Source organism: Musca vetustissima, unplaced genomic scaffold (assembly GCF_032173495.1).
Source record: "Musca vetustissima isolate MV318-11 ecotype Yass unplaced genomic scaffold, APGP_CSIRO_Mvet_v1 utg87353, whole genome shotgun sequence".
In the NCBI taxonomy this organism is placed as follows: domain Eukaryota; kingdom Metazoa; phylum Arthropoda; class Insecta; order Diptera; family Muscidae; genus Musca; species Musca vetustissima.
The window spans coordinates 51603-73634 of NW_026886004.1; the positions used below are offsets into that span (position 1 = coordinate 51603).

A 22032-nucleotide genomic window follows, 5' to 3' on the forward strand; every position below is an offset into this window, starting at 1 on the left:
CCATCTGTTACGGACTACCTCGCCGTAAAACAAACGGATTTTGCCAATGAAATAGCAAATGGGTGGTTACACAGATCTCTCAATCGGAAGATTGTGAGCCCCCTCGAGAAAGCTCGTCGGCTATCTCGTTCCCTTCTATGATCCTATTACTAAGACCAGTTAGGTTCCTGTTTAGTCAAACGTGATTCGAATACTATTAATGACAATGTAGTCTCTTTAATCAAGTTCATTCGGAAATAGACCATTCACACACGACGTTGGGAGATTTCTTGATTGAAAGATATCCTACATTATCATACGATGGTGGGTCGAGTTAACTCCCTATAGGTGGAGATGGCTGTGGATGGTCCATGTACAGCTGGGAGAATTGATCTCACTCCGTGGTCCCATTAAACAATGCCTTCCGGGTTCTAGACTATTTTAAGCACAAATTAAAACCCATGTAAGGAATTTTGTTGTTCTCACGGCATATTTTACAACTGAAGTGGTTGTAATTTTGCATTCCGAACATCTCGGCCAGTTGTTCCCACAGAGGGTGCAGACGTTTGCAATGAACGCACCTGGTCTGGTCTTATGGTATATTATCGGCTTATGGAACAACCGTTCTGTCTTAGAATTGAATGTTCTCCTTCTATAGAAGAACTTTTTCTTTGTCCTACAGAATTAAATCAAGACTTTATTGGAGGTTCTAGATGATTCATAAAATGAGACCGACTGGTGTCAACTTTTGTGTCAAATCCACTACCTAAAAGAGGTCTTGAGCATTAGTTGGTCTCTTCGGACTTCGATCTTTTACTTTCTTTCATAAGAGGGAGCCATTCTTCGAAACAGTTGCTGTGTAATAAAAACCATTTTTTTCTTTTAATATTCATTTAGTTAAAACTACATCGTTTTTTTATTTCATGTGATTTGTATTATTTATCTTAATTTTATGATTGTGAATCTAATTTGAGAGGATTTTCTTTTTTTTTTAATTTTACAAAACAAAATAAATGTATAAAATAAAATAAAAAAATAGTTATAAAAAATTAAAACAATTATATAGTTGAAACACTCACACAAAATTTTACAAATAAAACAATATACAAGAAATAATTTAACTAAATAAACAAAACATAAAACAGGGACAAAAAAAGACTATTGATTGAAATAATATGAATGGATGGATGGTAAAGGAGTAGAGGTATATAAATGCAAGTGTATATTTTATGATGGCATATTTTTGTTGATCTTTCATTGTAAAATTGATTCCAATTAGAATTGGATGCAAAGAGAAACGGTGGAAGTATATTTATGGGGTTTTGTTTCAATTTACAATTCGTCGTGTCTTACGAATTTGGTAATATAGGCCACCAATTCGGATAGAGATCGGCTATCGTCATATTCACTTTGACGTACACCATTTTTGTAGGCAAACAATGTGGGATAACCCTCAACTTCTTGTTCAATGCATAGTTTCTTATTTTCGGGAGCGGTACAGTCAACCTTGGCAATTTTAATGGCATTTGGAGCGGCATGCAATTTCTCAGCCAATTGATCCCAGACGGGACTCAATTTTTGGCAATGGCCACACCAGGGAGCATAGAATTTAACAAATGTTACACGCCATCGGCAACAGTGGGGGCAAAGTTATCACCATTCAATTGCAAGACTTGCAATTTATCGGCATCATCCGAAGCTTTCTCGGTGGCAGGTGCCTCAGTGGCCACATCATTGCCCAACATTTTCTTAACATACGATTGCAATTCTTCGAGGCTGCGTGCACCAGAGTATTTTTCAATCTTCTTGCCATCCTCAATCCACAACAAGGTGGGATAACCCTTAACTTCAAAATCTTGACAGATGGGACGATGAACGGTACAATCAATCTTAGCAATGCTGACATCTTGAACATTTTGCAAAGCCTTGGCCAATTCTTCCCAGGTGGGAGCCAATCGCTGGCAATGACTGCACCAGGGAGCATAGAACTTAACAAAATGATTACCACTGGATACATGTTTGGCGAAATTGTCTTCGGTCAATTCAACAAGTTTTCCCTTTTCAACAACCACAGCTGCGCCCTCAGTCTTTTTCTCTCCTTCTTTCTCCTCACCGTGGGGAATTTCATTGTCGGCATTCAATTGTTCGTTAATAAATTCGGTAATGGCAGGCATATCACGGGTGCCCTTGAATTTCACCGATTCAGTTTCACCCAATTTGAAGAAACGTAGGGTGGGATAGCCGGTGATTTCATGTTTGGCGCACAATTCTTGCTGTTGGGTGCAATCAACCTTGGCAATGATAACTTGTGGTTCATCTTTCACGTTCATCATTTCGGCCAGTTGTTCCCACAGAGGGTGCAGACGTTTGCAGTGACCGCACCTGAAAAGAAAACAGATTGTGACATTTAACATTAAATGAGCATATGACATAATTAATTACAATTGAAAACTAAGAGATATGTAAATATATTATTTATTTAATAGAATCATTGCAACATTGTGAAAGAGGAACAAGGGTGCACACAACACACAATATTTGAAATTAAAAACATGATAATTTAATAAACACTAAAAAATGATGATAAGGAACACCACTTGGCTGGTTAAAATAAATCCCATATCATGGGATAATAAAAAACTAATCAGCAAATGTTGACAAGTTGTTGGGTTTTTAAATTAATTGTTCTTGAAATCATAATTTGCAAACAAGTGTATGTATTTAAAAAAAATTAGGGTATTTTGATAAGGTAACATAATACGGAAGGTATATTACGAAATTTCGCATTTTCAAAGAATCATGTTGGTAGGTTGAAATGACACAGAATTGATAAAAGGTTGAAGCCCGTATATCTCCTGATTTCTTCCTTCAGATCTATTTGCCATAATTCGTTATTTAAACTGACATTACTTCCAAAAACAGTTTCATTGAACCGTCTAAAAATTTCACAATGATCTGAGGACATAATTCTCCAAGAGCTTATGTGTATTTCCGGCATAAAAGCAGAGCAGCACTTTTCCACTTTCCTATCCAAAATTCCAAAAGTAATTGCAACCATAGAAATCACAGAGTTGATTTTTTTAAGTGTATATTAAATCTATTATTCAGTTTGCAGTAACTCGATATTTTCGTTGAAGGACCCATAAGGAATACAATTTTATAGCAATTTAGCCATGTCCGACTCAATGTAGAGCTCGTAATTTTTAGTATAATGCTTTGAAATTTTGCCCAAACATTGCTTTGGTATAGTCCCAAAAAGTTTTATAATATTTTTATTATCCAAGGTTTGAAGGCCCAAACCATGGTGTGGGTACATGGTTACAAAGAAAGTTCGACCCGGCCTGACGTTTGTTTATTTTAAAATCAAATATTTTTAAAGTGGAGTAGGACCTTTTTTTAATCTGTTTATTAGCCTCCGCCCACACCACTACCAAAAGTCAAATTTTCCGTTCGCCGATCGTTTATTCAATTCAATTTCAATTTATTTCATAAACAAGAACCTAGCCCAAAGGGCCATGAGCGATTCCAAAAACTTCTTTACGTGGACTACTCCAAAAGCTTAAAATTAACAGTATATCACTTAATTATATCATAACCAACAATACATGAACTACTCCAAAGGCTTAAAATTAATTAACGATTAATTATTAATCAATTCATAAATTCAAATTAAAACATATGAAAAATAAAAATATATGAAACTAAGCATAGGATAAATCATCTATAAATATTAAACAAAATATATACATTAAAAACCATGAACATCTGCATATTGAAGTAACTTTTTCTTGTAAAATTTTAACGAAACACTGACTATTACGAAGCATCCTGATTACAACGATATAATGTTTTTCATGCAGAAATCTGAAAAAACCTTAAATATGGACCTACGAAATTCCGCTAAGATATTTCTATTTTCCCAAGACTTTAAAAATTCTAAAGTTTTTTGGTCTGGATTTTGGTATGGATATTAATTGAAAACGGTTGAAGTTTTGAAGTTCTGTCTTCAAATAAACAAGTTTTTTGCATGTGGTCTCCCTTTGGACGGGGATTTAAAACTTTCTCCTATAGACAGATGCCAACACCACCTACGTAACAGAATCTACTGAGAATTTATGTGAGTTCCTGCCATTTGGCCTACCTCAAGCAGCAACACCGCTAATGACAAGAATAAACACTGCAACAACGATGAACAAGAACACGGAACACAAACAATTAACATGATGTCCTCGCGGACATTGACCGCGGCAACCGACACCACAACACACTCAACACGTCACCCTCCCTTTGTCACTGTGTCTCCACCTATCAACAACACACTGCCGAAGGATAGTGCTGTATCGCCAACTGTACTCATCCATCAGATCAGAAGGCCAGAGCCAATCATTCTAATCCTACTGCAAGCAACGCTTAAGCATATACTTAATACCCCTACATGTCACCTCAAGATCAAGCGGCATACACACCACTATTTTCCACTTCAAAGCAAATATTCCCTTTAAACATGATCATATAGTCGTCCGCATACGCACAAACCTTGAAGGTGGCATCTCTGGCAACCTTGTGAGCACGCTATTCCATAAAAGAAAGTCAAAAGGAATATGTGGATTTCGAAATACCACAAGTATACCAAGGACATATTTGGAATTTGACCCGCTCAGGCTATCTAGCACATGCCGCCATTTCTAAAATTCTCTATGGGCAGATGCCAACACCAGCAATTATATAGAATATCTTTTAAATTAATTAGTATGGAGTTTTCAATAAAGTGATTGCATTTTTGCAATCAGAACTTCAACCACTTCAAATTGATACCCATATTAGGATGGGGTAGGTCGTTAATATTAGAAACTACTTATAGTGAAAAATTCAAAACGATCCGACTCCGGGCCATAAACCCAATATAGTTTGGTATTTCGTTTTCCAATGCCAACCACTTTGTGTAGTATATTGTAGTATTTTGTATGTCCACATCGAGTTGGACGTTCTTACATGCCGTTTTTTTTAATCATTTTTTAAGATGAAGTTGGAACTCTCTTTAATCTGTCTATGAATATTATGCACACAATTGACTGTACATATCAATTAACAATTAAACCAGTTGCATGCCAAGTGTAATATGTACACAAATTAGTGATTCATTAGAAACCCATGCATCTTGCTTATCTGAAGGAATTCATTCAACAATCTTATGTATTTCCGAAATATCAAGTAACCGAAGTCTCACGTAGTTGATAAGCAACGCAACAGTCGGAATTTTGTATACACCAGCAACATAATTCCTCTAATTTATGTTGTTTGTAATCAGTAATATGAACCCGAAAACATGGGCAACCCTTCTTATCATCGGTGTCGTCGTCTTCGACGGAAGATTTGAAATGCAAAGTGTGCTAGAGTAAATAAATATATGTGTCAACTCATCAAAATCAAGTGGGATTCATTGAATTAATACCCTATCATTTGATGTAGATATTATTTATGAGTGTCAAGCAGCGTAGCGATAAAGAAATATATACAAAAACTCGGTGTAATGATACCCCTCCTTGGAGACCCATGAGACGACAACAACTTTGTGAGCCTTTGTTCAAATAAAAATGAAATTGAAAATATTGAGTTTCTAATTTTAGTATTTTTGTTTTGTAAAGATATCAACAAATCTAAAATCATTGTTGTTCTTCACCCTTTCGTTTCATTGAACCCGTCGTTGTCGCCGGATCGGCACTTGAAGAAGCTTATCAAATGCAATATGAAGTACGTGTTCATTATAAATTGTTTGATTGCCAGAAGGAGGGAAGAATAAAGGAAAAAAGAAAAATTGCACGCAAACAAAGAGTTTTAGCCATGCAATGCAACCAACACCTAACAAAGGGTCTATTGTCTAATTAGAATAAAGGAATTTTTAAAATTGAATTCAAATACATATTTTTACTTACCATGGTGCAAAGAATTTAACAAAATGATTATTTTTCGCAATAGCCTCATCGAAAGTTTCAGCCGTCAATTCAACGGCAAAGTTTTTCTCTTCCTCTTCCGATGCAGCAATAAATGGCATCATTGCGAATAACGCCAAAGACACGAACAATAAATTTTTCCACGCCATCATTTTTGTTTTTTAATTTATACACTTTAAAAAAATTAACTTCTTTTATTTGCCTCTTCAAACTGTTGCTCGTTTTTCTGCAACAACACCAACCACAATTGGTTTACTACCTAATTTGGTTAAGTTCGCTGAACAAATAAACGGTGGACGTGTCTCAGCGAAAACCGGCAAACGTGTGATGACCGTGATGATGTGTGACACATTGCCTAAGCTAAATTAAAAACGTTCCAAATGGGGGATAAGAAAAAATGGCCGATAAACAAGGAACTCAAAGTGGAAAACGAAAAATTAAATTTACGAATGGAGTGTGATGGGAGACATCTAAAGAAGCCGCCGTCTTGTTTGAGAAAGGAGGCATGCGAGAATTGCCGGTTAGGGATAGCGCAAGTCGGCGATAATGGTTCGACTCATGATTAATCGATTAATGTGGATTAACTAGCAGCGTATAGACCATGAAACAATAATAAGGTGATGTATCCAGGGGCCGTAACGTTTATAAGTAATATCAAATCAGTTAAAAAATAACAGTAATTTTGTGGCCTAAATAAAAAATCCACTTTGATTATTTATTTTTAGCGGAAAAAATAAACGTTGATTTTTAACTGTTAAAAATTATTTTTATTTTTGCGACAAAAATAACAAATCTTTTTGGGAGTTTTATTTTTTCCTCCAAAAAAAATTTTTTTGGTTGGGATCTCAGATAGGGAGACCGCAGCAATGTCGGCTCCTTGCCAAAGCCGTCAACAGTTTTCACGAGGTAATCTTTTGATTTCCTGTTTAATCAGTTGATGAATTTGGCGCCCTTCTGCATGAAGGCACTGCCAAGCTGCCGATCCCCCTGTTCCGACCCACAGACGAAAGCCGACCGAAGGGCTCCTTCAAAGACCAACCAATGACTATCGCTAATCCTGCCATGAGGATCAGATTTGTCAATGATTGCCTATTGAAGGTCTTCGTTAGCAGCTACGTTGGTCGGTCTGTCATATGGATTCCGCTGTCTCTGACTACGAACATTAGAGTTTGCCTTTCCAGAGGAGGTTATGCCTTCTCTGTACTAGGTTTTTTCTCTGCCGTTTGTTGTCCAGCGACAGCAGCATATGATGTAGATGAGTCAGTCAGACGCGAAGTCATCTTCTTCTTGGGTGAATGGTGCGAACCTTCTGATGAGCGGATGCGCTTCTAAGATTTGCTCTGTGGGGAGGCATTTGCTCTCCCAGGAGTCGATGGTTCCTTGCCGGATTTTCCCTTCTTCCTATTCCGACCACTGGTGGATCCACCAAAAGCTTTAGCTTCACCTTTGTCGCTAGGCGCTGGCTATGAGACAGAGCCTTCCAGATGGTTCGACTCATGATTAATCGATTAATGTGGATTAACTAGCAGCGTATAGACCATGAAACAATAATAAGGTGATGTATCCAGGGGCCGTAACGTTTATAAGTAATATCAAATCAGTTAAAAAATAACAGTAATTTTGTGGCCTAAATAAAAAATCCACTTTGATTATTTATTTTTAGCGGAAAAAATAAACGTTGATTTTTAACTGTTAAAAATTATTTTTATTTTTGCGACAAAAATAACAAATCTTTTTGGGAGTTTTATTTTTTCCTCCAAAAAAAATTTTTTTGGTTGGGATCTCAGATAGGGAGACCGCAGCAATGTCGGCTCCTTGCCAAAGCCGTCAACAGTTTTCACGAGGTAATCTTTTGATTTCCTGTTTAATCAGTTGATGAATTTGGCGCCCTTCTGCATGAAGGCACTGCCAAGCTGCCGATCCCCCTGTTCCGACCCACAGACGAAAGCCGACCGAAGGGCTCCTTCAAAGACCAACCAATGACTATCGCTAATCCTGCCATGAGGATCAGATTTGTCAATGATTGCCTATTGAAGGTCTTCGTTAGCAGCTACGTTGGTCGGTCTGTCATATGGATTCCGCTGTCTCTGACTACGAACATTAGAGTTTGCCTTTCCAGAGGAGGTTATGCCTTCTCTGTACTAGGTTTTTTCTCTGCCGTTTGTTGTCCAGCGACAGCAGCATATGATGTAGATGAGTCAGTCAGACGCGAAGTCATCTTCTTCTTGGGTGAATGGTGCGAACCTTCTGATGAGCGGATGCGCTTCTAAGATTTGCTCTGTGGGGAGGCATTTGCTCTCCCAGGAGTCGATGGTTCCTTGCCGGATTTTCCCTTCTTCCTATTCCGACCACTGGTGGATCCACCAAAAGCTTTAGCTTCACCTTTGTCACCCTTTTGGGTGACTTTTTGTTACGGGATGTTCTCAGTAGACTTCGAGCTAGGCTTCAGATCAGAAGTCGGCTTATCACCTTTGTCAGAGACAGTCGGCTTCGCCGATTCCACTACTTTTATCCGAGCAGTAGGATTCGAGAGGGAGATCCTGTCCATCTGGAGTTCACGATGGAGAGCGTGCGGATAGATTCTTTCGAACTTCCTTACGAATCTCATCATGCCCTTGATGAGATGAACCTCCCTCTCCGAAATCAAATTCACATCTCGCCCACGAATTTGCGGAGATACGAAACAGCATGTTTGTAGTGTTTCGCATCAGCTACTTCTCGGGCCTTCCCAACATTTGAGCCGTTGCTGGGGTCTCGACAGATTCCCCATCGTCGGACATCGCCTCCGTCGCAGATTGCCTCTGAAGTTTATTGTCGGCAAGTGCCGACAAGGGCCTGTTGTAGTCAGATTTGAAGTCGGTCGGTCAACACGGTCCCCCTGTGTAGACTTGGCTGGGATCACCGTGGTGTACAGGTCATCTTCAGTTAGGGTGAGATTTAGTAGCAGTTCCTCCGGAAGCGTATCCCTTTTACTTTTCTACTCTAAACTATCACGGATAGCATTTAGAGTCCCGTGTACATCGTCACTTCCAGAACTACAGTCTTGTCAGCCAGAAACTGAAAAGAATTGCCGGTTCGTCAACGTTTGGATTCGAAATTGATGCACTTGTAACAGATACAGCTGCATGCGCAAAGGCATCCTCACCTAGAACAGCCGGATCACAATCACTTGATCTCGACGACACGTGGCTTATGACCTCACTAACGATTGCCGCCGGTATTGGGTTATTAACTCCCTGCACCGTAACTTTATTCTTTTTGCTCCTTTTACCATTGTCTCTTAGGACTTTCTGGGGTATTTTTTGGAGGCTATGTAAAAAGATGAAACTATACTGAAAAATTTTTCTACAGAAGTTTATTATTTGCTATGAATGCGGGCGTGTCAAATACAGCCACTTCAATGAGGAAATGAGGCTAAAAGCTTTAAAAGGAACGATCGTTCATCTAGCTCCCTTTTCTCCAGTCATTCTAAAACTTTGTAATCTGTGCTAATAAAATAGTAAAGTGATTGACGGACTGACTGACTTAACGATTCATCAAAGCCCAGACTAAAACGCTGAAGCTACAATCTTGAAATTCACTCTTGGTCCAAAGGTGACAGATAAGTCTGGGTTTTTGGAAATTCGTACCATGGTACAATTATTCAAGGAAGGCCATAGCAACCTATAAATTAAAAGTTGTTTATACTGTGGCTTGTTATGCCAAAGTCATATGTGTGTGTAATGTTTTGAAAAATATAACAAAATATATTCGAAAATCGCTTGCCAGATGGTCTGTTCCCGTACTGCAAGAATCTAGTACTTTTTGCTACGATAACGAATTTTCCTTTATGATATCGAAGAAAATAGTAAAATCTAGTATAACCCACTGGGTTAACGAAATCCGGTTAGAAAATATGAAGAAACGCCCATGTGCTGCATTTCGAGTTTGCTCGAATGTGAAACATTTTCCCAAATTTGGTGTGCTCCATTTCGAATTCCCAAAAAATATTGAAATATAATAAAATAGTAAAGTGATTGAAAACGAAATGAGATCGTACGTATTTTTCTGAGCACCTACAAGTTGAAAAAAACGCAGAAGTAATATTTAACGCGTTTTTACAATATTTATTTAAAAAATACAGTATTTACATTAGTTTTTATAGTAAAATTAGCAGCTGTCCACAGCTTGCACACACTTCGTCTTCCAGGACTTTCATTACTCTCCACAATATTTTACACATTGTTGTGCGATCAACACTTATTTTTAAATCATTTGCCACTTTTGAAATCCACCAACAGCACAAAACTGGTAGCGCTAACTGCAGGCTTTCGGGAATCAAACCCTTGTGTAAGAAGAGACCAACTTCTAACAAAATTGCTTATTTTAACACGTTCCAGTATCTTTAGAAATTTTTCTGGTAATAATGGCAATTAACAGCCAGAAGGCATATTTTTTCTGTTATTTTGTTGTTAAACAAATTGCACATTGGAATTTGCAATTGTTTTTTATTGAACACATTTCGTAACATTTTCAACACATTTTTTTCTGAGAGCTACTTTTTGAAATTGAGCACACCATTTTGCACAACATGAGAATTTAAAAAAGTACTGGAACAAAAACTTTTAAAAAATGGAAGAAACATTTGTTCTGTTCCTCTAAAAAGTGGTAAAAGTTTTCAAATTTATTAAGTAGGGAACAATTTCGATTAATAGAAGAGTTTTCCAAACATATCTCTTTTTTATTTTCGTTGGAAACTCTTCCATTTTTTATTGGACCATAATTTTTACATGTTCAACTGCATTTTTTATAAATCTCGCTCATTTAAACAAATAACCTCATCACAGAGTCTAAATCAACCTTAACTATCAAATATATGACCTTGGCAATCAGCTGTTCCCACAACATGAACTTTGTGTTTTGTATACGATAGCATTTGTTTACTTTGCCAATTTGGGTAGTAAAGTTTGGTTCTACTGTTGTGTGGATCATGTTTCCTCATGTTATTGTTATGTCAAACAGTCATCCAAATAGTTTTGTACTGATAGTCGGGAACGAACGACCAAATTTGATTTGATTAGACTCCCAAATAAGAAGACAATATCAGTGGACAGAAAATGTTTTTATACGCAATTTGAGTTTAAGATTTTTCTACCGGAAGATATCTCAATGACCCACGAAGAATAGTCTAATAGGTTAGTAAAACGCATTGTTTTTTAACTGAAATCTATATATAATGGTGTTTTGTTTTATATTTTCCAGCTTGTAATTTCACAAAGACCTGACGAAATTCCGAATGAACAACAGCAACAACAGAGCCACAATGATAAATGACAATACCAAAGTTTTGCCATTACAACGAACCGATGTTGGTCAGTCGGAAGTTATTATGGGTGCGACAAAGTCCATTGCTCGTTTGGATGATCCACGTTTCAATATCAGACCGGTACAGCAAGTTGCATCAGCATGCACGGGAGCAATGTTGACGGCATGTTTTAGTAAGACAAATTCATGTTTTGGAGCTAAATGAACTTTCATGAATATGTAAATAACTAAATGTTTGTTTATTTATCCACAGTGACTCCGTTGGATGTAATCAAAACTCGTTTGCAGGCCCAACAGGCCAAGATGTCGAACAAATGTTTTCTTTACTGCAATGGGTTAATGGATCATTTGTGTCCGTGTGATGCCAAGGCTTCCTTTCCGGATGTTAAACCTATTAAACCGCTAAATGGGACAGTTGTAAGTATTTTATTAGGATGTGTTAAAAAACAAGTATTAATAAAAGTGTTTTGTGTAGGATGCATTTATCCATATAAGCCGCACAGAGGGTATACGCTCCCTGTGGTCCGGTCTGGGACCCACTCTAATATCAGCTCTTCCATCTACAATTATATATTTTGTTGGCTATGAACAATTCAAATCGAAATTTTTAGAATTTCACTATAAGTACCTGGCCGAAGTTAAAGGTTCTCCCCGCGGTCGTGACATCCCACTGCTGGTGCCGCTATTAGCTGGTGTTACGGCACGCATATGTGCCGTAACCTTTGTAAATCCTGTTGAGCTTATACGCACCAAAATGCAATCGGAAAAAATGACATACGCCCAAGTGACAACCGCCATACGAAATGTGGTACAATCACAAGGCATATGGGGTCTGTGGCGTGGTCTACGTCCCACTATACTGCGTGATGTACCTTTTTCGGGCATTTATTGGGCATCATATGAATCGATTAAAACGCATTATGGTGTGATTGAGCCAACATTCGCATTCAGTTTTATAGCGGGTGCTATTTCTGGTTCGGTAAGTGTGCAGTGCAGGGCATTGTGAATGGCAAAATAAATTATCATAGTACTGTGGATGATTTTTTTTCTGCTAAGCTATGCATTACATTTGTTATCTATTCAATTGTTGTTGTTGATATTAACAATAAGTTTGTTTGTATTCATAACAGATAGCGGCAACAATAACAACCCCTTTCGATGTGGTGAAAACTCATGAACAAATTGAATTTGGCGAAAAAGTTATATTTGCAGGTGAGTTGATAAAACTCTTAAGATTATTATACTCTTATCGATCATTTACAACAGAAGTAAAATGGACTGGTCAGATATGTTCGATACAGTGATAAAAATAAGCAATATCATATGAATATAACAAAATTTATTCGTTCAATATAAACACAATACAAGTTAAAAGCATAAATCCACATGACACATGTAGTACAGCCCAGGTAGGAGTGCTTAACGTGTATATACAGCCGCTTAATAACTGTGAACCGCGTTATTTGCCTTCTATTGAAGGGAAAAGCCGTCTGGTATTAGAGGACCTTAATACACACCATGATTTGCTATATTTCGCCCTAGGTATTCGCCAGAGGAACACCGTGCTGCCAGAGCAGCTTCACATTTTTTATGGTGAATCATGATGCCACAACCAGAAAAAATGGAGTGTCGCAGTTATCCAGATATAACCATCATGTAATCCGGTTTGATAAATGCGGTTAAATGACAGTCTCTGAATTCTCTCGGATCAGACCACCTTTCAATAAATGTCTCCATCAGCAGAACACCCGATTTCATCAACTCTGAACGCCTCAATTTCCTTAATCATTGGAAACCCCACTGGTGGAGTTTCAAAATTTCACCAATCAATCGTTTTAGAAAGCTTCCATTCCTACGGAAAGCTAGATAGAAATTCTGAGACATCATTGCTGCTACAGCCACTAGATTTATTACTGCTTGTCGAACACTTCGCATTCCTTCTGATGTACGGGTAGAAGAATTGTGAAGATTTACTTCTGTTGGTCGAATACACCAGATGAGACCTAATTCCTCATCAGAGGCAGTTGGACTAGCAAATGAGCGTGATCTGCTACGTCGATCTAACCTCGCACATTAAAGGGCTACGGAACCCGGAATGGAGGTCAGTGGATTAATTCGGGGAGCATAAGGGGAATAAATGGTTAAAGCATTTGAAGTGTTCCAAAATTGGGACCGCTAGTTGTTTTAACTGCGAGGAATATGAAAATATCCGCCACGAAATCGTCGGCCACAATATTCACCACATGGATTTTGGAGATGAGATTGCCGTTGAATGTGCAGGTCGAGGAGCACACAATCCCGACCACCAACTCGGGGCACACAATACTCGGGGTCACATTCGCCAGCATAATCTTAAATCGTCTGCGCAAACCACAGCTATCTGCGATAACTTGAAAAGTAGAAAAAATGGTGCTTAAGTCGCTCGCCGGCAGCTCTTGGGCGCATATAAGGAAACCTTACAAAGCGATACCAGTGTGTTCTTCGAATACTAGTGTTATGCAATGGAAAAGTATTCAGACCAGTCAGAATCCCGCCCTGAGAACTGCGGCACGGTTTCTCCTCATTATACCAGTGGACTATCTACATGAGGGGACGAAGATCCTGTCCTTACGTCATCATAGCAATATGTTTTCGTTGCAATACCTGCTTGGGTGCTCTTAACCATCATATAGTGGATAAGACTCCCTCATCCAGGCGTGTCAGTAAGGATCTCCATGATCTAGAATGAGAGGTCCAACGTTATAAAAGGGAGCCTATAGATCAAGTGGCCATGTCTGAATAGCATTCATACTGATGCAGTTGCCGCAGCGCTGAACGAATACAGAGTGAATGCCGTCCTCGGAGCTCACCCCCACCAATTGCAGCTGAAGAACGTCAGCTGCCCAGACAAATCAGAGTAGTTTTGGCCCAATTACGTTCAGGATGGTGCAGAAAAATCCTCCCGACTTACTCCTGAAGATCTGTGTTGCATTTACTGAAATTGGTTACATTTCTTAACTTGGAGACAGAACCTGACTGAATCCAATAGAAGAACAACATTCATATAAACTGCTACAACTGCTATCCTTCAGATAAAGCCTTAATAACCATTATATGGTGGATAGAACCTAGTGTGATCTACACGATCTTCCGAGAGGGTTCTAATGATATAAAACAGTATGTTGAAAACCACAGCTATCTGCGTAAAGTTAAAAAATATGAAAATTTCCTTAAGCCGTCCTGAAAACTGCAACTTATTTCGTGATTCAAAGAGATAGTCATTCTAACCAACATATTTCAACATGCCTATCGAGCAGGTCTGAATATCATTAAATCTGATGTAGATGTCCAAATCTTTGCAAACAAGTCTACAGTATTTTTTCTATGTAGAAAAAAATTCTCAGTCAATGAGTACATTTTTTTTTTTTTCAAGTGATTAGAGTACATAAATTACCGATGGACAACATTAGCTAATAACTGCACATATTTTTATTAAATAGCATGTTCAATATAATTGTTTTGGTTGCCTTATCATATCAATCTTGCTGTAATAGCATGACGAAGCTTAAACACAATTTGAAATACATTATGATGATAGATGTTTTCGCAAGACTTTGTATTTTTTTTTTAATTTTTTATTTAAAAAAAATCAATCTAGTAAAATTTCCCATTTTCTTCTTCTTTTAGATAAACCAGTCAAACAATTACCCACCGCAAGTCTAACAAAACGCCTTGCCACAATCTATGCCACTAATGGTGTTTCTGGTCTATTTGCCGGTTTGGGACCGCGACTCTTTAAGGTCGCCCCGGCATGTGCTATAATGATTTCTACATTCGAATATAGTAAATCATTTTTCTATCACTACAATGTCGAACAGCATAGTGAAAAAATGCGAAATCAATAAGGACACAATTTGATAAGAAACCCATTAAAAGGGGTTTATTTTACTACGTTTAGTCATAATCAGGTACCTTTTGTTTTTGTAGGAATATTTTCCAATTGGTTTCCTAAGCGTTAGCCATTAAAATTGTCACTACACAAAAACTGTTCCGTTAGCTGTGCGTAATGTTTGCTATTGTTATTGTTCATTCATTTAATATTATTATTAGTTTAATGCTTTAAGTTAATCTATGATTTATATTATTTGTTAATATGCTAAAAATAGATTTACCAAAACGGAAACAAAACAACTATGAATTAGAAAAATACCGCTGCAAAAAATAGTTTGCACAAAATCATCCTGTATATGTTGTAAATAAAGAATTATTGTTAATTAGATTTTATAGAATTTATATTTTAATTAATTTTTTATTGAAAAACTAGTACAGATTCTCACAATAACTCCCCCTAGGGGATTTGCCAATCTCCTACTAGACGCGTCTTCCCGGGTTGCGGATGGGAAGGGGGTCTCTATGATGTGCAGAGTGAAGCTAACCTAGGTCCACTTTTCTCTGCACTTCGTGAAAACCATGAGGATCTTCGGATCCCCCGTGGACCGAATAAATTGAGATGGTAAAGAAGAACAAAAGGAATAAAGTTACGGTGCAGGGAGTTAATAAGCCAGTATCGGCGGCAATTGTTTGTGAGACCACAAGTCACGTATCGTCGAGATGAAGCGATTGTGAACCGGCTGCTCTAGGTGTGGATGCCTTGGCATCTGTACCTGCTACAAGCGCATCAATTTCAAACCCTAATAACGTTGACGAACAGGCAATTCAATTGGTAAAGGAGCAAGTCAAGACAGATGCAAATCAGTCTATGACTGACAGGACTGTAGTTCTGGGAGGGGACGACTTACACGGGATCCTAAACGCTATCCGCGATAGTCTAGAGGAGCAGAGTAGGGACATCTTCGACCAACTAGACAGGCTTTTACCGGAAGAGCAAAGTGGGGATACGCTTCCGGAGGAACTGCTACTAAATTTTAGCTTGACTGATGATGACCTGGACACTACGGTGATTCCGCCCAAGTCTACACAGGGAGACTGTTGTAGCCTCAACGAAGGAAGCGTAGACCTTGTTGACCGACCATTTGCCGACAATGAACTTCGAAGGCAAATTACGACGGAGGCGATGTCGGACGATGGAGAATCTATCGAGAACCCAACAAAGGACAGCGGTTCAAAAGCCCGAGAAGTATCCGATGCGAAGCACTACAAACGTGCCGTATCGTATCTTCACAAATTCGTGGGTCGAAACGCATTTGCTTTCGGAGAGCGAGGTTCATCTCATCTATGGTAAGATGAAGATGGGTCAAAACGCATTTGCTTTCGGAGAGCGAGGTTCATCTCATCTATGGTAAGATGAAATTCGTAAGAAAGTTCGAAAGAATTTACCCGCACGCTCTCCATCGTGAGCTCCATGAGGACGTTAAATCTGACTGAGATTCTATAATGGTTCTTTCATTTTATGTACGGCGATTAATCATCTGACCCCCAAAGTTTCCTCACTCTTGAATTCTGCTTCCGCTAAGAATTTGATTTTCATCTCGGCTATTCGACCTGAAATTACCTTTTTGTTTCCTGAAACGATGGGATGATCAGAGTAATGAATTGCTGCATTTCGGCGAATCCAAAACCGATGTGCCCCAAAAGAGTGGATGTTTTTCGGCATATATATTTTGTTTCGTGCATAATAACAATTACAATAATAATTCCGTTCTAGGACCTAAAGAAATCCTAAATTTTACTTTTTACTCGAAAACCGTTCCTGAACCCACAAAACTGGTAACAAATTTTGCCCATGATTCAATAATAAGGCCGTCCGATAAGTCCAGATGATTTTACCCGAGCTGTCAAAATGCTTTCAATTTTTTTTTCAATTAACTCCTCTCCTCCTTGGCTCACGTCCTATTTGGTGTTAGAATGTTCAGAGCCATGTCTACATGTGTAGAAAGAATTTGACTTTATCCATATATGGTGGTTTGTGTTTTACAGGTTGACTTCGATCTTCTTTAAGAATTTGACCACAATGTTCAGACTTTCTAAGCCTTGTGTATCAGTGAACTCTTCTACTGTGAAGGAGTCACATAGTTGCGGGAAGCATCTTCTTTAGTTACTAAATTTACGAAATCTAAAAATTACATGCGCAGCTGTTTGGATTCTGTTGAACGACTCGGACTTTATAGGTTATCCGTATTTGAAAACACACGTGTTAGTTAAGCGAACGCTTAACAACCGCCATTTTGTAAAATCTATTTTTAAGCCCGTGAGTGTATAATACTCATTTAAACTTTTTTAGGTCACGTCTTTCTTGTGAGCCGTCCGAGGACGAACTGAGCTTTCTATTTTGACTTAGTTGTGTGAAAACGTAAAGAAAAAAAATTGACAGCTTGGGGCATTTTAATCCAAAAGTGTCGATAACGATTGTTCTGACACGACCTGTTCATTGGATCATAATGCCAACTTCTGATTGGGTGTTATGTTGATTTTGAAGTACTGCCATCTAATTTTGGCAAGCGATGTTTTTTTTTTTTTTTTTTTGAGAGCGATTTTATATGTTTCCCTTTTTAAAATACTGGAACAGACCAAATGTGTCATGCAAATATTCAAAGGATGTGACGTAAACATAATATAATGCACTCAACTCAGCCGTTGTCGCCTCCATTGTGTCTATCAAATCGTTTTACAATTGCGTACGTTCTGGCAACCCTGTTCAACTGTCAAAAACATAAGCGAACGAAAACAATAACAATCACACGTGTAGAAAAAACTTAAAGGGGAACGTTAATATTTTTATTTTTTCCAATAAAAAAGTGGAATAATTGACAAAATGACAGAAGAAACCAAAGCTACCCAAGCGACAAATGAAGCCAACAAGGAATCCAGTGCGGCTGCAGCTAAAGCCGCCAAGAAAGTAAAGAAACCAGAAAATGAAGTACCTCGCGGTCAGCCAAAATCACACAGGCCATGGAAAACACCAAAAACCAAGTAGGTTCTTTACAAACACCCTCTAATACACATCTACAAATATTAAAACTGTTTTTCCCTCCATAGATTCTCCACCATACAAAAAACTAAACCACGTCTAACATTCGAAAAGAAAATGGAACTGCGAAATCAATTGCGTGCCATCAAAGAGCGTTCACGCGAAATCAAAGAAGCCAAAAAGGAGGCGGCATTGGAAAAGAAACAACGACGTTTGGAAAATGCCGAACGCCGTTTGGCCAACGAACGTAAGGCTGAAATTGTGCAGGTCATTAAGAATCCGGCCAAATTGAAACGTATGAAAAGGAAACAAATGCGTTTGATTGAGAAACGCGACTTGAGTCAAGTTAAAGTGGTGTAGTTTTGATTGATTATTTTTCATGGATAGATAGATGTGTTCTAGTTTTTTAAGTACAATATATTTAGCTATATAATTATTTTATTACTAAATTTTGAAATAAAACTATTAATGGAAATTGTATATATTTTTGTAAACAAAAGTGAGAGCTTGACACAGGATTTAAAATAATGAAGGGTATATTATTTTTTTCACTACATTTGCAATACAAACCAGTAAGGAAAGGTGAAAAGTCGGACGGGGCCGGCTGTATGATACCTTCGCCACTTTGGGTACATACAAGAGGGGCTCATATCTACAATATCCTGTAGATATAATAGACATAGCATCTGTGGAGGATCATTGAAATGGAATCGGACGAAATTAACTGCGAGAAGTACATTGATATTTGAATTAAATTAAAAAAACCCATAAAGATATCAATATGTACACGTTATTCTAGGTTTGATTTGGTACGTTGTGCACAAATTCGTCCTAACCGGACGAACTTTGGTACATCATTTTGATGAAATCGGATGAAAATATATATGGAAGATATATGTTAACCTAAAACCTCTTCAAACCAATACGCTATGCAATATTTCATGTAAAGCGAACAGACATAGGCTCCTCCATTTGGACCATTTGCTTAAAATCTGACAGAAATATTTGAGGTAGCTATATATACATCTTAACCGATCTCAACAACAAAATTTCATGCAAATAGAACAGGAGTTAAAAGTACTAAATGTGATACCATTTGTATTTGGAGAACCGGTAGAGCTAGAACTCTGAAATTTGGATTGGTGGTCGCTGAGTGTAGGATAGATGTACCAACGGGTTTTTGGAAATTCGAAATAGAAGGGTACGAAAAGTACTAAAATGTACTTAATTTTGTACAATTTCGTAGCATGTGAATTGATAGAGCTAAAAACTTGAAATTTGGAATGCGACTTAGGGATGAGATGTAGAGTCTATTTAAGGAGATGGTTTTGAAAGCGTGTACTCATGTGTACGAAAAGTTCTATATGATACTATATTTGGTACAAATTTAATTTGGAGATACAAATCGAGCTGAAATACTGAAATTTGAAATTAACATTAGGAGTTGGACATCTGAGTGTAGGATTGGGAATGTACGTAGTTTTGGAATTTTTTTACCCAGTTTCAGTAATTTATATTCATGGGTACTAAATGGTACTAAATTTGGTACAATTTGAATTTTATGCGAACCAATAGAGCTAGAATCATGAAATTTGGAGTCAGGGTAACTGTTGGGGTGTAAGATCGAGATATGTAGGAAGTTTTAAAAATTTTTACTAATGTGTACTAAATTTGGTACAATTTGAATTGTGGGTGAACCGATAGAGTTGGAATCATAAATCTTGGATTTAGGATCAGTCTGGGGGTGAAAGTTTGGGTTAAGTGGGACGTTTTGGAAATTCGTACTACTGTGTACTAAATTTGGTACAATTTGAATTGTGAGTGAACCGAAAGAGTTGTAATCCTGAAACTTGGATTTAGAATCTCTGTTTAGGGTAAGTAAGAAGTTTTCGAAATTCGTACTACTGTGTACTAAATATCGTACAATTTGAACTGTAGGTGAACCGATAGAGTTGGAATCCAGAAACTTGGATTTAGGATCACTGTGAGGGTGTAGGATTGGGGTCTGTAGGAAGTTTTGGAAATTCGTACTACAGTGTACTAAATTTGGTACAAATTGAATTGTGGATGAATCGATAGAGTTGGAATCTTGAAACTTTGATTTAGGATCACTGTGGGGGTGTAGAATTGGGGTATGTAGGAAGTTTTGGAAATTCGTACTACAGTGTACTAAATTTGGTACAAATTGAATTGTGGATGAACCGATAGAGTTAGAATCCTGAAACTTGGATTTAGGATCACTGTGGGGGTGTAGAATTGGGGTATGTAGGAAGTTTTGGAAATTGGTACTACTATGTACTAAATTTGGTACAATTTGAATTGAGGGTGAACCGATAGAGTTGGAATCCTGAAACTTGGATATAGGATCACTGTGGGGGTGTAGGATTGGGGTCTGTAGGAAGTTTTGGAAATTCATAGTACTGTGTACTAAATTTGGTACAATTTGAATTGGGGGTGAACCGATAGAGTTGGAATCCTGAAACTTGGATTTAGGATCACTGTGAGGGTGTAGGATTGGGGTTTGTAGGAAGTTTTGGAAATTCGTACTACAGTGTACTAAATTTGGTACAAATTGAATTGGGGATAAACCGATGGAGTTGGAATTCTGAAACTTGGATTTAGGATCACTGTGGGGGTGTAGGATTGGGGTATGTAGGAAGTTTTGGAAATTGGTACTACTATGTACTTAATTTGGTACAATTTGAATTGAGGGTGAACCGATAGAGTTGGAATCCTAAAACTTGGATTTAGGATCATTGTGGGGGTGTAGGATTGGGGTATGTAGGATGTTTTGGAAATTGGTACTACTGTGTACTAAATGTGGTACAATTTTAATTGTGGGCGAACAGATAGAGTTGGAATCCTGAAACTTGGTGTTAGGATCACTGTGGTGGTGTAGGATTGGGGTAAGTAGGAGGTTTTGGAAATTCGTACTACTGTGTACTAAATTTGGTACAATTTGAATTGTGAGTGAACCGATAGAGTTGTAATCCTGTAACTTGGATTTAGGGTCACTGTGGGGTTGTAGGGTTAGGGTAAGTTGGAGGTTTTGGAAATTCATACTACTGTGTGCTAAATTTGGTACAATTTGGATTGTGAGTGAACCGATAGCGTTGGAATTCTGAAACTTGGAATTAGGATCTCTGTGAAGTGTAGGTATGGGTTAAGTAGGAAGTTTTGGAAATTCATACTACAGTGTACAGTCATTATGGGGGTGTAGGATCGGGGTATGCAGGAAGTTTTGTTGGAAGTAGAAGGGTACGAAAAGTACTAAAATGTACCAAATATGGTATCCTTTTTATTAGCGAACGGGAAGAGCTAGAATTCTGAAATTTGGAATTTTGGTCACTGATGGAAAGTTAGAATGATGTGCAAAGGGTTTTTGGAAATTCGACCTATAAGTGTACTAAAGGTATTAAACTTTACTGAATGTACTTCCTGTTGTATATATATTGAACATATATAGCATGAATCTTGACATATGAAATGAAATACTGGTTGGGAAGTAGTGTTGATGTACGGAAATAAGTACATTCGTACTTATGTGTATAAAAAGTGTAAAATGGTACTTAATTTCGTACTATTTACATTCAGTTGAGTGTGTAGAGATGGAATCTTGATAATCGGAATTAGCTTTAAAAAATCGTACGAAAAGTACTAAATGGTACTAAATTTGGTGGAAGTTGGATTTAGGTGAACAGACAGAGCTGAAGTCTTCAAATTGGGAATTAAAATGACTGTTGGAATGTAGGACTGAGGTAGATTATGAAATTCGTACATATTGGTACGAAAGGTACTATATGGTACTAAATTTAGTACAATTTGGATTTTGCTTGAAAGTATAGAACTGAAAACCTGAAATATGGAATTAAGATTTCTGTTGAAGATTGA

The 22032-nt window shown here is 37.7% G+C and overlaps 3 protein-coding genes across 3 annotated transcripts; 2 read left to right on the forward strand and 1 right to left on the reverse strand.

The window, feature by feature from the left end:
* Positions 1-1307: 1307 nt before the first annotated feature.
* LOC133333428 (thioredoxin domain-containing protein 5 homolog) lies at positions 1308-6100 on the reverse strand. Its single transcript, XM_061541744.1, is given in 3 exon segments — positions 1308-1602; positions 1605-2361; positions 5913-6100. Coding segments are annotated over 3 exon segments (1218 nt in total). The 5' UTR covers positions 6083-6100; the 3' UTR covers positions 1308-1311.
* Positions 6101-11235: 5135 nt separating this feature from the next.
* On the forward strand, positions 11236-15118 carry LOC133333423 (probable mitochondrial glutathione transporter SLC25A40). The gene is made up of 5 exons (XM_061541740.1): positions 11236-11407; positions 11488-11651; positions 11710-12213; positions 12365-12446; positions 14901-15118. Exons 1-5 carry the CDS (start codon positions 11299-11301, stop codon positions 15116-15118), a joined length of 1077 nt encoding a protein of 358 aa, XP_061397724.1. The 5' UTR covers positions 11236-11298.
* A 2867-nt stretch (positions 15119-17985) lies between these two features.
* On the forward strand, positions 17986-18502 carry LOC133333425 (coiled-coil domain-containing protein 86). Its single transcript, XM_061541742.1, has 2 exons — positions 17986-18143; positions 18210-18502. Exons 1-2 carry the CDS (start codon positions 17986-17988, stop codon positions 18499-18501), a joined length of 450 nt encoding a protein of 149 aa, XP_061397726.1. The 3' UTR covers position 18502.
* Positions 18503-22032: the final 3530 nt, after the last annotated feature.

Coding starts and splice junctions, on each gene's coding strand:
- LOC133333423 (XM_061541740.1), top strand. CDS start 11,299: ATGGGTGCGACAAAGTCCATTGCTCGTTTGGATGATCCACGTTTCAAT. Junction 12,214..12,364: donor CGGGTGCTATTTCTGGTTCG/GTAAGTGTGCAG, acceptor TATTCATAACAG/ATAGCGGCAACAATAACAAC. Junction 12,447..14,900: donor CGAAAAAGTTATATTTGCAG/GTGAGTTGATAA, acceptor TTCTTCTTTTAG/ATAAACCAGTCAAACAATTA.
- LOC133333425 (XM_061541742.1), top strand. CDS start 17,986: ATGACAGAAGAAACCAAAGCTACCCAAGCGACAAATGAAGCCAACAAG. Junction 18,144..18,209: donor TGGAAAACACCAAAAACCAA/GTAGGTTCTTTA, acceptor TTCCCTCCATAG/ATTCTCCACCATACAAAAAA.